This window comes from Drosophila yakuba, chromosome 3R, assembly GCF_016746365.2.
Source record: "Drosophila yakuba strain Tai18E2 chromosome 3R, Prin_Dyak_Tai18E2_2.1, whole genome shotgun sequence".
In the NCBI taxonomy this organism is placed as follows: domain Eukaryota; kingdom Metazoa; phylum Arthropoda; class Insecta; order Diptera; family Drosophilidae; genus Drosophila; species Drosophila yakuba.
In genome coordinates this window covers 8,253,580-8,266,060 of record NC_052530.2, presented here as the reverse complement: position 1 = coordinate 8,266,060, position 12,481 = coordinate 8,253,580, and the positions used below count along the sequence as shown (strand labels likewise).

Here is a 12,481-nt window from a genome sequence, read left to right as displayed (position 1 = left end):
GTCAACGTTTCGTTGTGAATGACAAACAGCTGTTTGTTGATAGCACGTGTACCGAGATTATTTTGTTTATTAAAACGCTCCTGAATTTCTGTTCAAAGCTTTGCAAATTACAGACAAATCATACAGGTAGAATGGCCAGACGACCAGAGCATTCGGCGCCGCCAGAAATTGTGAGTATAGCCACGTACGGGCCATACAGAGAACCCTAAGCAATTTATAATTCCTCTAGTTCTATAACGATGATGAGGCCAAGAAATATTCCACAAAGTAAGTAGATTAATTAAATAAATTAACGAACTCATAAGAACTAAAATTTTTTTAGCACCCGCATCATTGAGATCCAAGTGGAAATGGCCGAACGTGCCTTGGAACTATTAGCGCTCCCGGATGATGATGAGTGTCGCTTGATTTTGGACATCGGCTGCGGCTCGGGGCTATCAGGAAGCGTTCTTGAGGACAGCGAACACATGTGGATCGGCATTGACATTTCAAAATCTATGCTTGATATCGCAGTGGAACGCGAGGTAGCGGGGGATGTGATTCTGGGGGACATGGGCGAGGGAATGCCCTTTAAGCCGGGCACCTTTGATGGCGCCATCTCGATCTCTGCCCTCCAGTGGCTCTGCAATGCGGACAAGTCGTATCACAATCCTCACAAGCGCCTGCTGAAGTTCTTCACCACCTTGTTTTCCTGCCTGACTCGAACCGCCCGAGCTGTCTTCCAGTTTTATCCGGAAAACTCCGACCAGATCGAGATGGTCACCTCACAAGCTATGAAGGCGGGATTTTACGGTGGATTGGTTGTCGACTATCCAAACTCCGCCAAGGCAAAAAAGTACTACCTCGTGCTCATGACTGGAGGATCAGCTGAGCTGCCGAAGGCTTTGGGTTAGTTTAAATAACAATTATTAAATAATTCCTTGACATCATTTTTCTTTACGTTTGTAGGTTCACCTGAAGAGGAACGTCGTGTCAATTATATCAAAAAACGTGATGCTTGCCGTGAGGCCCGTGGGAAACCACCAAAGAAATCCCGCGATTGGATCCTAGCCAAGAAAGAGCGTCGACGTCGCCAGGGGTTGGAAACCCGCCCAGACACAAAGTACACTGCACGCAAGCGCACCGGCAAATTTTGAATAAAGTTTTTATATTTAATATTACAAAGCTTTTAATTGTTTTTATATGCAAGTCCCGCTTTTATTCAAGCACAGTAAAACGGACATATCTCTTATTCATAAAAATATATTTTTTCGAATTTAATTCATTAAACTTAAGTCTATGTACGCTGAGGACTAGAGAACTCTACGATTGCTTCCCGGCTACTTTTTGCTCTCGCTCTTCTTGATCACGTCTGTGTCGTTCCTCAGCCCTCCGTTTGGGGGTGTCGTAGGAGCTTTCGGCGAGGAACATCAGGTATACGGCTATTCCGGCAAAGATAAACGCCAGCAAGACCATGTCTGTCTCACCTGACATCTTGTTGCTCTCCTTTTGCACCTTAATTCGGTCATATTTGGCCTGGGCGGCCTGTCTCCGGTCAAATGATTTACCGTAGTGATTTCGGGACCACTCGTCAAAGTCATAGATGGGCGTACGGCCTTCAGAGTCCGCTACACGCGATTTCTGAAAACGCGATTTGTAAAACTTAGTCTCCGCATCGTCCTCGACTACGGGTTCTGCCACATCCTGGACATCTTGGGCATATTGGGCGCCCGCCGTATGCACGATTCCCTTGTCGTAAAGACGACGCAGCCGATAGTTTCCCAGAATCTCATAAGCCTGATTGATTTCCCGGAACTTCTTGGCTGCGCTATCACTTCCTTGGTTCCTGTCCGGATGGTAGAGCATCGAGAGCTTATAGTAAGCTGCCTTGATCTCGTTCTGCGTGCACTGACGTCCGATTCCCAGTGCTTCGTAGTGGCTTATCTGGTGGCGTTGACCCAGGTGGAGACCGCGCAGCAGGAGCAGAGGTCGCCACAACATTGGGCTGTGCTGAAACATCTTGTGTCCTTTCGCTCGCTTCACTTGTTTTGGTTTCGTTATATCATATGAAAATTAAAAACAAAACGAATCAGCTGCTTGAACTTGAACTTGTTCACCCTCGCCAGCGTTGTTATCGATAGACCGATAGAATGCCGAACCAGTGGGGCTGGGCGAAGCAAAAATCAGCGAAGAGAAAAAAAACTAGAAAATAATTTATTAATAAACAAGCCCAACAATTTTTAAAAACTAGTTGAAAAACTATTTTTATAATATCTCGATAGATAGAAAATATTTATTGACTAAACGACTATGTCACGGACGTTTTTCACGAAATTTTCACAGAAGTATACTCACACATTTTTCATATTTTACAGGGGTAATAATTTGGGTATTTAAGACATTAGAATGTTAAAATTCCCCGCTGTTTCGGCTGTAATGAAGAAAGCCAGACCTATGCAATTCCACTGTTCCAGACAGCTGTTTGGCCGATTCGCTGCGAATGGCAACTGTTGCAACTATTTTGGTTTGAATCTTCTCAATTTGTATTTATATATAGAACAGGGCAGCAGCCGGTTTAATTTTCTTACACAGCGTGCTTGATTTTCCCGCTAACCGTCTGTGCCTGTATCTGTGTGTATTCGAGAGCGATCGAGAAGTTTCTGGGGGTCCAAATTAAGGTCAGAAGGCACAAAACCGAACTGAATAGTGAGTCATTCGTGTTCAATAAGAAGTTGCAGCTATAGTTTTTGTCTTTTTATACAGAAAATTGTGTAACCATGACGAACACCATCAATACCGAGGAAGTGTCCGACGCGGCGTCCTACAAAGATAAAGGCAACGAGGCGTTCAAAGCCTCCCGCTGGGAGGAGGCCGTGCAGCACTATGGCAATGCCATTAAGTCCGGTTCTAAGCACAAGGAGCTGCCGGTTTTCTATAAAAATCGTGCTGCTGCCTATCTGAAGCTAGAAAAATATGAAAACGCCGTAGACGACTGCACTGAATCTCTAAAAGCGGCTCCGGGCGATCCAAAGGCTCTGTTCCGTAGGGCTCAGGCGTATGAGGCTCTGGAAAAGTTCGAGGAGGCCTACAGAGACGCCACCGCTTTGTTTAAAGCAGATCCCGGGAACAAAACCGTGCAGCCAATGCTCCAGAGGCTGCATGTCGTCGTCGAAGAGCGTTCAGCACTCAATGCCAAGACTTCCACGAAAGTCCAGCAGATGATGGATCTTACTTTTAATTTGGGCACGCCCATCGATAAGCGACGAGCCGCAGCCAATAACCTTGTAGTTTTGGCCAAAGAGCAAGTTGGCGCAGAACTACTCTACAAGGAACACTGCATCGCCAAAGTGGCCTCTCTAACCAAGGTGGAAAAGGATCAGGACATTTATGTGAATATGGTGCGTTTAGTGGCTGCGCTTTGCGAAAATAGCGTGGAGCGTACAAAAGGCGTTTTAACAGAACTGGGAGTACCGTGGTTCATGAGGGTTCTCGACCAGAAACACGAGGACTATGTGTCTACCGCCCAGTTTTGCTTACAAACAATATTAAACGCATTGTCTGGGCTTAAGAACAAAACCGATTCGAAGCCGGATAAGGAGCTGTGCTCTAAAAACAACCGGGAAATTGACACACTCCTTACATGCCTAGTTTATAGTATCACGGATCGCACGATTTCTGGAGCAGCTAGGGATGCCGTTATTGAGCTTATAACCAGGAATGTCCACTACACGGCATTGGAATGGGCTGAACGCCTGGTAGAGATCAGGGGTCTGTGCCGTCTGCTGGATGTGTGCTCTGAACTGGAGGATTATAAGTACGAGAGTGCAATGAATATCACCGGCTCATCATCCACAATTGCTTCCGTTTGTCTGGCCCGCATATATGAGAACATGTACTACGATGAAGCTAAGGCAAGGTTCACGGACCAGATCGACGAATACATTAAGGACAAACTTTTAGCGCCTGATATGGAATCCAAGGTGCGGGTTACTGTTGCGATTACTGCCCTGCTCAACGGTCCATTAGATGTGGGCAATCAGGTCGTAGCCAGAGATGGTAAGATCTTTTATATGATTTCAAAAATAATAAATACATTTTTTTTAATATTATATAAATAAATTTTTTACAGGAATATTGCAGATGATTTTAGCAATGGCTACGACCGACGATGAGTTACAGCAGCGAGTAGCCTGTGAGTGCCTTATCGCCGCTTCCTCTAAAAAGGACAAGGCCAAGGCACTGTGCGAGCAGGGAGTGGACATCTTAAAGCGGCTCTACCACTCCAAGAACGATGGTATTCGAGTACGCGCCCTGGTAGGTCTTTGCAAGCTGGGTAGCTATGGCGGTCAGGATGCGGCCATTCGACCATTTGGGGATGGAGCTGCTCTGAAACTGGCGGAGGCATGTCGTCGGTTTCTGATAAAACCCGGAAAGGATAGGGATATCCGTCGTTGGGCTGCCGATGGTCTGGCTTATTTAACACTGGATGCTGAATGTAAGGAGAAGCTCATTGAGGATACGGCTTCCATTCACGCTCTAATGGATTTGGCCCGCGCTGGAAACCAGTCCTGCCTTTATGGTGTGGTCACCACTTTTGTAAATCTGTGCAATGCGTATGAGAAGCAGGAGATGTTGCCGGAGATGATAGAACTTGCTAAGTTTGCTAAGCAACACATACCGGAGGAGCACGAGCTGGATGACGTAGATTTCATCAATAAGCGTATTACAGTGCTGGCAAATGAGGGCATTACAACTGCTCTTTGTGCATTGGCCAAAACGGAAAGCCACAATTCGCAGGAGCTGATTGCAAGGGTCTTGAATGCGGTTTGTGGACTGAAAGAGTTACGAGGAAAAGTGGTCCAAGAAGGCGGCGTTAAGGCGCTGCTTCGTATGGCGCTTGAGGGCACTGAGAAAGGAAAACGCCATGCTACCCAGGCGTTGGCTAGGATTGGCATAACCATTAATCCGGAAGTATCTTTTAGTGGTCAGCGGTCGCTTGATGTAATCCGTCCTTTGTTGAACCTTTTGGAACAGGACTGCACAGCGCTTGAGAACTTTGAGTCGCTAATGGCACTCACCAATCTAGCCAGCATGAACGAGAGCGTGCGCCAAAGGATAATTAAGGAGCAGGGGGTCTCCAAGATAGAGTATTATCTGATGGAGGACCATCTTTACCTCACCCGTGCAGCTGCCCAATGTCTGTGTAATCTGGTTATGAGTGAGGATGTCATTAAAATGTTCGAGGGCAATAACGACCGAGTGAAGTTCTTGGCACTGCTCTGCGAGGATGAGGACGAGGAGACCGCTACGGCTTGTGCCGGAGCTCTGGCCATCATTACTTCAGTGTCCGTCAAATGCTGCGAGAAGATCTTGGCCATCACCAGCTGGCTGGACATTCTGCACACTCTGATCGCAAATCCCAGTCCGGCAGTCCAGCATCGTGGCATTGTGGTTATTCTAAACATGATCAATGCTGGCGAGGAGATCGCCAAAAAGCTGTTTGACACCGACATTATGGAACTGCTGAGCGGTTTGGGTCAGTTGCCAGATGACACGCGTGCCAAAGCCCGAGAGGTGGCCATCCAGTGCCTAGCGGCGGCGGAGCGATACAGGATCATCGAGCGGTCTGACGATGCAGAGATCCCCGATGTGTTTGCCGAAAACGCTAAAATATCAGAGATTATCGAAGATTAAGCGAAATTCGTTTGTAGTCTGTCCTTTAGTGACTTTTGTTCCTCCACCATTTATTTTCTTTAATGTACTCACAGCGTTATCGCAAAACTTAACTTATTTTTTTAAAATATCAAATGTACTTAAAGGTTTTATTAATATTGATCGAATTTATTTCACACAGTTCGTTTTAAGAGTTGGTTTTTTTCATTCTTTGGTGGGTGGGATAATATATTTTTAATTAAACTAGATAGGACGAGTTCTGCAATTCAATTAGGAACATTCAGTAATTCAGACTAATCCTAGTCTATTATCCACCCGTAATCAATGTGAGTTGATTATGAATTGCCAAAAAGAGTTCTCAATTTTTCCTATATTGCCATTTTTGGGGCTATCAATTGGACACACATGACATTACAGTTCCTAAAGCTTTTAAGGACTTGGCGCACATGCTTGATGCCGATATTCTTTTATGCCCAGCAACCAAGTTGCTAGTCGCCGTTCGCAGAGTGCAACTGGATGCAAACTGGCTAGTGTTTTCCCACCAACTCGAATTTCCCCGGCGCACTACCTTGGTAAGTTTTCTATTCATTGCCACACTTAAACTGACATTAGTCGCCATCTAGAGGTAGCTGACTTCCTCTAATGCACAAATAATTGCAGGAGATGCTTCTGATGTTGCAGTGTTGCAGTGTCAGGTAGCCGGGAATTCCGAGCGGCGCATCTCTTCCAGCTGATTGCTCAATCTCAAGAAAATATGATTAAATAAATAATTGTTGCTTTAATTTAGTTTTGCTCAGCGCAGTGGGAAATGGGCGAGTGTTTCGGTTGCCAGGTTGCTCGGTTGCTAATGGAGCCACCAAGACTTAACGGCATTTTGTCCGCAATCCTTTTCTTAAAACGATTTGCTGTGCACACTTTGAAAATCAATAATAAGTTGGTAAAAGGTGCAGTAATGAGGAACAGTTTAGTATAATATGTTGATTAAAACTGCGGAAAGAAACAACCTAATGCTTGAAAAACGAATTCCGCGGCACTCTTCTTCTATTTGAGAAATCGATAAATCCCCAAGAAGCGGAAACTTTCAGTTTCGCTTTCGATGAAATTGCATTTCCCAAAGAAAATGAGAAGTCTAAAACCCTCAACCCATCTTTGTTTACGTTCCACATAGCGACATCTTTGGTCAAAGCAATGGAAGAACTTTCCCAGTCGAAGTAAAAGTTTCAGCCAGATTGATCGGCTTAAAGCCGCTACGACTAACTGGCCAACAAACACCGGCCGCTAAATGATCATTAAGGTGCGTAAAACGAAACCGAACTGGACCGAGTTGTATTTACTTTTTCGGCATTGGTCAACATTAGACATTTTGTCCTAATTACACAGACGACAGTCACAGACGGAGTGCCAAAGAGTTGGCTAAGACTGTGAATCGGAGGCTCTGGCTTAGAGCTTCATCGGCTTGATTGGCGACGTACACACATATGTGCAACTTCACTTTCCATTTAATCTCGTTTCGGTGGCGCGGAGCGTTTCAGTGTGGTGCAACAGTGGTGCCGCACAATTTGTCCCGTGGAAATCGAAAGCCGATTTTCATGTCAATATTTTTGTTTAATAAACTGGACGACTCAAGTCGTCTGCGCATGCGGAAAATATGCAAATTACCATCGACGGGCATCATAAGGTGCCCCCAGGCAATGCAACGCAACAAATTTGCACTGGGAGAAATACAGCGAACTATGCGATGAATTGGCTTTTAATTGATTTAATCATGGATGTGACATTGCCTAATTTCCAAACAAAAAATGTATATATACGCAATTGATATTGAATTTACTCAAGAGATATTTCTTTTACTTTTTATTCATCAACTAATACACAAATTGAATTAATTTTGTTTTGTTAGTGCACTGGTACTGATGCAGGGGCACAAAAACACAGATTCACATACACCGCCAGCCAAGTTGCGTTGACCGATTGAACGAAAGTGCAGGCAGCAAAAGATACGGGATGAAAGATGAAAGTTGTCCGCGAGTAGAATGACGATGCTGAAAGTGCAAGTGGCTTGGCGGTTCGATCGAATCGATGTAAGACGGTTACGGTTATGAAGACATCAGATTGGTGCAGGTGTAAACTCAGGTTGCATGAGTGGTTTCCCTTTTGGAAGACTTGGATTTGGATTCCAAACTGGCAGAACTTGGAGTTCAATGATGAATGTGTGAATTAAATGATGAATATCGTGACAATACAAATTGTTAAGCGTACACTAAAACTATTGTGAATCTAATTCGATATATTTCTTTGGTGACATTTGTAACATAAATAACAGTCTAAACTCTCCTCGCGAACAATGAAGACACCATAGAACTATAATTATATTCCAATCAGTACTCTAAAAAGATGCTAAGGAGAAAACCAATCATGTAATTTCCTTAGCATTTATTTAAGCGACGTGCACGAAAGGTTAGGCTTTCCTAAAAGCATTAAATTCCTGAAAAATGGTAAAATTATGGCTCCACAACCGGTCAACTTTCCCAATTTAAAGCTTTGGGTTTTACCGGACAGCAAATTAGTCGAGCCTTTTTTATCCCCTTTCCCGCCAGACATTGGTAAATAGTTTTTTCCTTTTCACCGGAACTTGTGGACAATTTGCCAAAGCACCGCCAAACCAAACTCGTACAGCGATTTTCCTTTGCATTGGCCATGGTAATTAATCAAACTGCTGTCATCCGCCGAAATCGAAACCGCGTTCGTATCGATTGCTAAACGCAAAAATTTGCTGCAATACAAAAACATGACCGCTGCTAAAAAACAGGCAGCAAGCGACCGAATAATTCAAAAAGCCAGGAGAAGTTGTGGCGATAGTCAGAAAGTTTGCTTAAAAATTTATATTAGTCGAATGTCGTTGGCCGGGATCGTTCAGATACTCGTTCCATCCTCCAATAGGAGAATATGCTAAGCATCTCTGGCTAGAGGACGAATGAAGACTAAACCAACAGAATCATCGAATGCCATTAGTAACTTGGTCGAAAACTTGCAACAATGTAGTCAGCTAGCCATGAAATTGCACTCGAAAGAAGCTCTCTTAGCTAAAAATATAAAAAATATTACCTAAATTCCTACTAACCTAAAAAATCAAAACACATTATTGAAGGTACTTTCCATTCGAATTTATAATAAAATGCATTTAATGGGGATCGATTTATTTTAAGAATATAGACCAATATTCTCTACAACATTTCTGGCAGTGTAGGTGCATTTGCCTTGGTGCCTGCCGCAGGTGATAAGAAATAATTGAAAAGATTGTCGGGCATTTGAATCAATTGAATGGGCCCAAAGAGCTGCAAGAAGAAGAGCCGCGCAGGGCCATAATTAGGCGATTGGCGATTGTGTGTATTTGTGGCCGAGTGCAAATGTTTATGTTATGACAATTGTCGACCACACAAGAAAAGGGGCTGCAACCCGAAGATCCCGAGATGGGTGGTGGGGGTCCAGTGTCGGCCAAACTGTGCTCTGCCCACTGTCATTAAGGTTGCGCCACTTGCTTTCTTTTCGCTGAGCTTGCAGTTTTGCCTCAGATTCCCACCCATCCACTCCACTGTCCTCTCACCTTGCCTTAATTGTTTTGTTGCACTGGGCGGGCGAGAGAGGCAACTTTCTATTTGCACATTTTCACAGGGAAAATATTTAATTTTCCTCCTTTTTGGATTGGAAACCACCGTAAGTGCTTGCTTTTTATTGAAGATGCGACTTGCGACAGCAGCTGACAACGATAATATTTCTTTGCCGCCTCATTTCAAGTGGGAAATTTCAAATAGTGATGTGTCACAGCCGCCAGCTTTGTGTCGTTGGTAATATATGTACAATATGTAATATCACAAGTCGGACCCACCTACCCGAATATTGAATTCCCATGTTGAATCCTTTTTAAAATATTTAGGGTATATGTACAAAAAATAAGTACTTTTGTTTACACTGAGCTCACGCTTGATAGGCACATTGTCCGCTACTAAAATAAATTATTATAATTTCAGCCCTCTTAGATTGGTAATTAAGTTTTGCACATAATTATTTCGACAGCTTTCAAAAACATGGTCAACAACATTTTCCAGAGTAAATCTCAGATGTCATTCGTTCGATTTGCTATTATACATAAATGTACAAGTTTTAAAAACTGTAGTTACCTAAATTGAGCTCGAATAAATCTTCAATAGCTTATTGTTTTCAGGAAGGCAAAGGATAGGGCTTGTTGTGTTTGTTGGTAATTTCGATATTTAAATGCATTTTTTACTTTCGTTAATAGCTGTCTGCAGTCGAGCGAGTTTCGCAGCCTTAATTATGCCTTTCATATGGGCCTTGGCATTGGTCTGCGACGAACTTTTTTATGTGCAGACTTTGGCGCGTTTTATGGGCCGCTCATTAGAACCCGAACAGGGCCAACAAACAGAATCGGGCCCAATGCGTAGGCCAGAAATGAATAGGAAAGGGGTTTCGACGCTGCGTGCCGCTCCTTTATGACGTTAAGATTGGGATGTCGACGACGATGGCTGAATGGGGTTGGTAAGAACTACACTGCGATAAACACATTTTCTTTAAATTTGAATGAAGCATCCTAATTCGATTTGTCACTTTATCTTCTTACGACATGATTTACATATAAAAATGTATGTATTAATTTATGTATTATATACTACTGTTCGCGTCTAGGTCAAACTTAAAGATAAAGGGTATACTTGAAAAGTTGAATTATAGCATTTTAACAAGTTTTATATAAAATGTAAAATTCACATACCAAAGCAATTTTTATTTCTGTGTAACGGCAGGCGGCAAAGAAGGCAAAGTTGTGGACTGGGACGTGGTGCGCTCGGCTCATTATAATGGGCGGCACTTTATTTAAAAGCGCACACGGCACATCATTAACAAGGCAAATGCTATGCAACGCCAGTTCAGCTCTGCTCAGATCAGTTCCCTTCGCAGCTCGGGTCCGAGGGCCAGAAGGATGTTTGTACATACATACATACATACACATGTGCATACATGAATGCGTTTTTCTTAGCGAACGCGGACCGCACGCACTCGCTGGGGAAAGCGGGGCGTGCAGTAGATTTCATAATATCTCAATTGATGAGAGGGGTCCATCAAGCTCCTTGCCACAGTGGTTAGCTACCCTACATAAACAGACGAAAAGCAGTAAGAAAAACTTTATTAGGTTTGAAATTGAACAAGACACACATGTTTTGGAAGTCCAGCTAATTTTAAAATAAATATATTTTTGGTATTAAGGAGATGCTATATATAATACCTAGACAAATAAAAATAGGAGTTTCCTCATTACCACACATACTGAAGAAATGGGCCAACAACCATTTGCTGATCGAAGGCCTTTACCATGCAATGGCCTTTAATCACAGTTATCAACCCTTGGGGTGACATCTGTGACATTCTTTGTTGTCGCCAGCAAGTAATTACTGATAGCATTAAATACAGTGGCGTATGAATTTGGGCTTGGGGGATTGTTTGGGACTTAGGAGGACCATGTATGACTTTCTTTAATAAGTTTCAAAGATTCGACAACTACGTCGGTTACTTTATAATATTTAATTTTTTGATATTTCATTTGACAAACGCCCTCTTATAATCTTGTTGTTGTCATTCAAATTGTTGTTGATAGTACAAAGTACACATACGTGTTTCTTTAAAGAATCTATAAATGCGACTTAAAAGTGATAATAAATTCATTTTGAAATCAACTTGCAATGGAGTTGCTGGTAAGAAGTATTTTGAATTTATTTTATTTATATTAATCTTTATTTGCAGAAGTACTTAATTTGTGTCCTTTTGGCCACCCAGTGGACTACAGCTTACCCAACGTTTTCCAACGCACCTCAAATAAACCTTGACAAACTCATGGGGGGTATTTTTGACGTTGTCAATGCAGGAATAAACTTGCACTTCCCTCAGCAAAAAAGTGAAAGTGGAAAAGATGGCGATAGACTTCACGGTGGAGGTTCCTATAGCAAGGGACAATCTGGTGGCCCACCAATTATTGGAGTCTCTAAATATGATATCATAGATCTAAAGTCGCCAAAGCCGAATTAGGGTTACTCATTCAAGCATATTAAAACAAGTAACTGACATAAGAACCCCATGTGAAATGTAAAACAGGTTCTGTAACTACCATAAATGAAATTTGTTAAATTCTGAACATTTAATTAAGTGCCATATGCGTTCATACATACGGTTTTTAAAAATATTTTTAATGGAATATTTAAGAGTAAATACGTATATTTTTTGCCTTATAAAAACTAAAGCTAAAAAGAATGTATTTTTTTGATCAAGTCCATAATAAATGAAGCCAAAAATATTACAATAGTAAACCTCAATCGTTCCATCTTAAAATTTTTTTTAATTGAGTTTTGGAATGGTTAAGATTTATATATTGAGACATGTTCGTCTGTTTTTTTTTAGCTTGATTTGGAATTCGTTCGATTTCCATTGGCTTGAAACCAACGTGACTTCGAGTGGCGCCTTAATTGGTTTCCTAGAATTCGCGGTGCGCCCTTCTACTCGATGAACGCTTCACTTACCCCACCGCACCCCACCGCACTCCAGCTCTCTCCCCCTCAAACAAGCATGTGTGTTTGCCTATTATTTGCTGTTGTTCTTGGCTTTGATTCCTCTTCGGCCGTCTTCTTCCCGCTAATTAAGGTCGTCATTGCTGACCAGCGACTTGGGCTTGGATATTGGTGCGTTTGCAAATTACTCTGCAATTCCGCCAGCAAATACTGGTGCAGGGAAGGGAACGAAAGTGGTGAGCAAAAGGTTCCACGTGGTA

General features: G+C 42.7%; 4 protein-coding genes across 5 annotated transcripts; 3 read left to right on the top strand and 1 right to left on the bottom strand.

Moving 5' to 3' along the window:
- Window positions 1-12: 12 nt before the first annotated feature.
- LOC6535971 (probable 18S rRNA (guanine-N(7))-methyltransferase) lies at window positions 13-1,164 on the top strand. The gene is made up of 4 exons (XM_002096550.3): window positions 13-170; window positions 230-267; window positions 323-888; window positions 949-1,164. Exons 1-4 carry the CDS (start codon window positions 132-134, stop codon window positions 1,134-1,136), a joined length of 831 nt encoding a protein of 276 aa, XP_002096586.1. The 5' UTR covers window positions 13-131; the 3' UTR covers window positions 1,137-1,164.
- Window positions 1,165-1,172: 8 nt separating this feature from the next.
- Window positions 1,173-2,108, bottom strand: LOC6535970 (dnaJ homolog subfamily C member 30, mitochondrial). Its single transcript, XM_002096549.4, has one exon. It carries the CDS (start codon window positions 1,996-1,998, stop codon window positions 1,303-1,305), a length of 696 nt encoding a protein of 231 aa, XP_002096585.1. The 5' UTR covers window positions 1,999-2,108; the 3' UTR covers window positions 1,173-1,302.
- A 376-nt stretch (window positions 2,109-2,484) lies between these two features.
- On the top strand, window positions 2,485-5,843 carry LOC6535969 (protein unc-45 homolog B). Of its 2 annotated transcripts, XM_015191996.3 has the most exons (4): window positions 2,485-2,503; window positions 2,572-2,685; window positions 2,743-4,035; window positions 4,109-5,843. In XM_015191996.3, exons 3-4 carry the CDS (start codon window positions 2,757-2,759, stop codon window positions 5,671-5,673), a joined length of 2,844 nt encoding a protein of 947 aa, XP_015047482.3. In that variant the 5' UTR covers window positions 2,485-2,503; window positions 2,572-2,685; window positions 2,743-2,756; the 3' UTR covers window positions 5,674-5,843. The 2 variants fall into 2 exon arrangements, with proteins under 2 accessions (XP_015047482.3, XP_002096584.1); XM_002096548.3 differs by lacking the exon at window positions 2,485-2,503 and having other exon boundaries at window positions 2,515-2,685.
- Window positions 5,844-11,362: 5,519 nt separating this feature from the next.
- Window positions 11,363-12,023, top strand: LOC26534932. The gene is made up of 2 exons (XM_015191994.2): window positions 11,363-11,414; window positions 11,464-12,023. Exons 1-2 carry the CDS (start codon window positions 11,403-11,405, stop codon window positions 11,743-11,745), a joined length of 294 nt encoding a protein of 97 aa, XP_015047480.1. The 5' UTR covers window positions 11,363-11,402; the 3' UTR covers window positions 11,746-12,023.
- The last annotated feature ends 458 nt before the right edge of the window (window positions 12,024-12,481 follow it).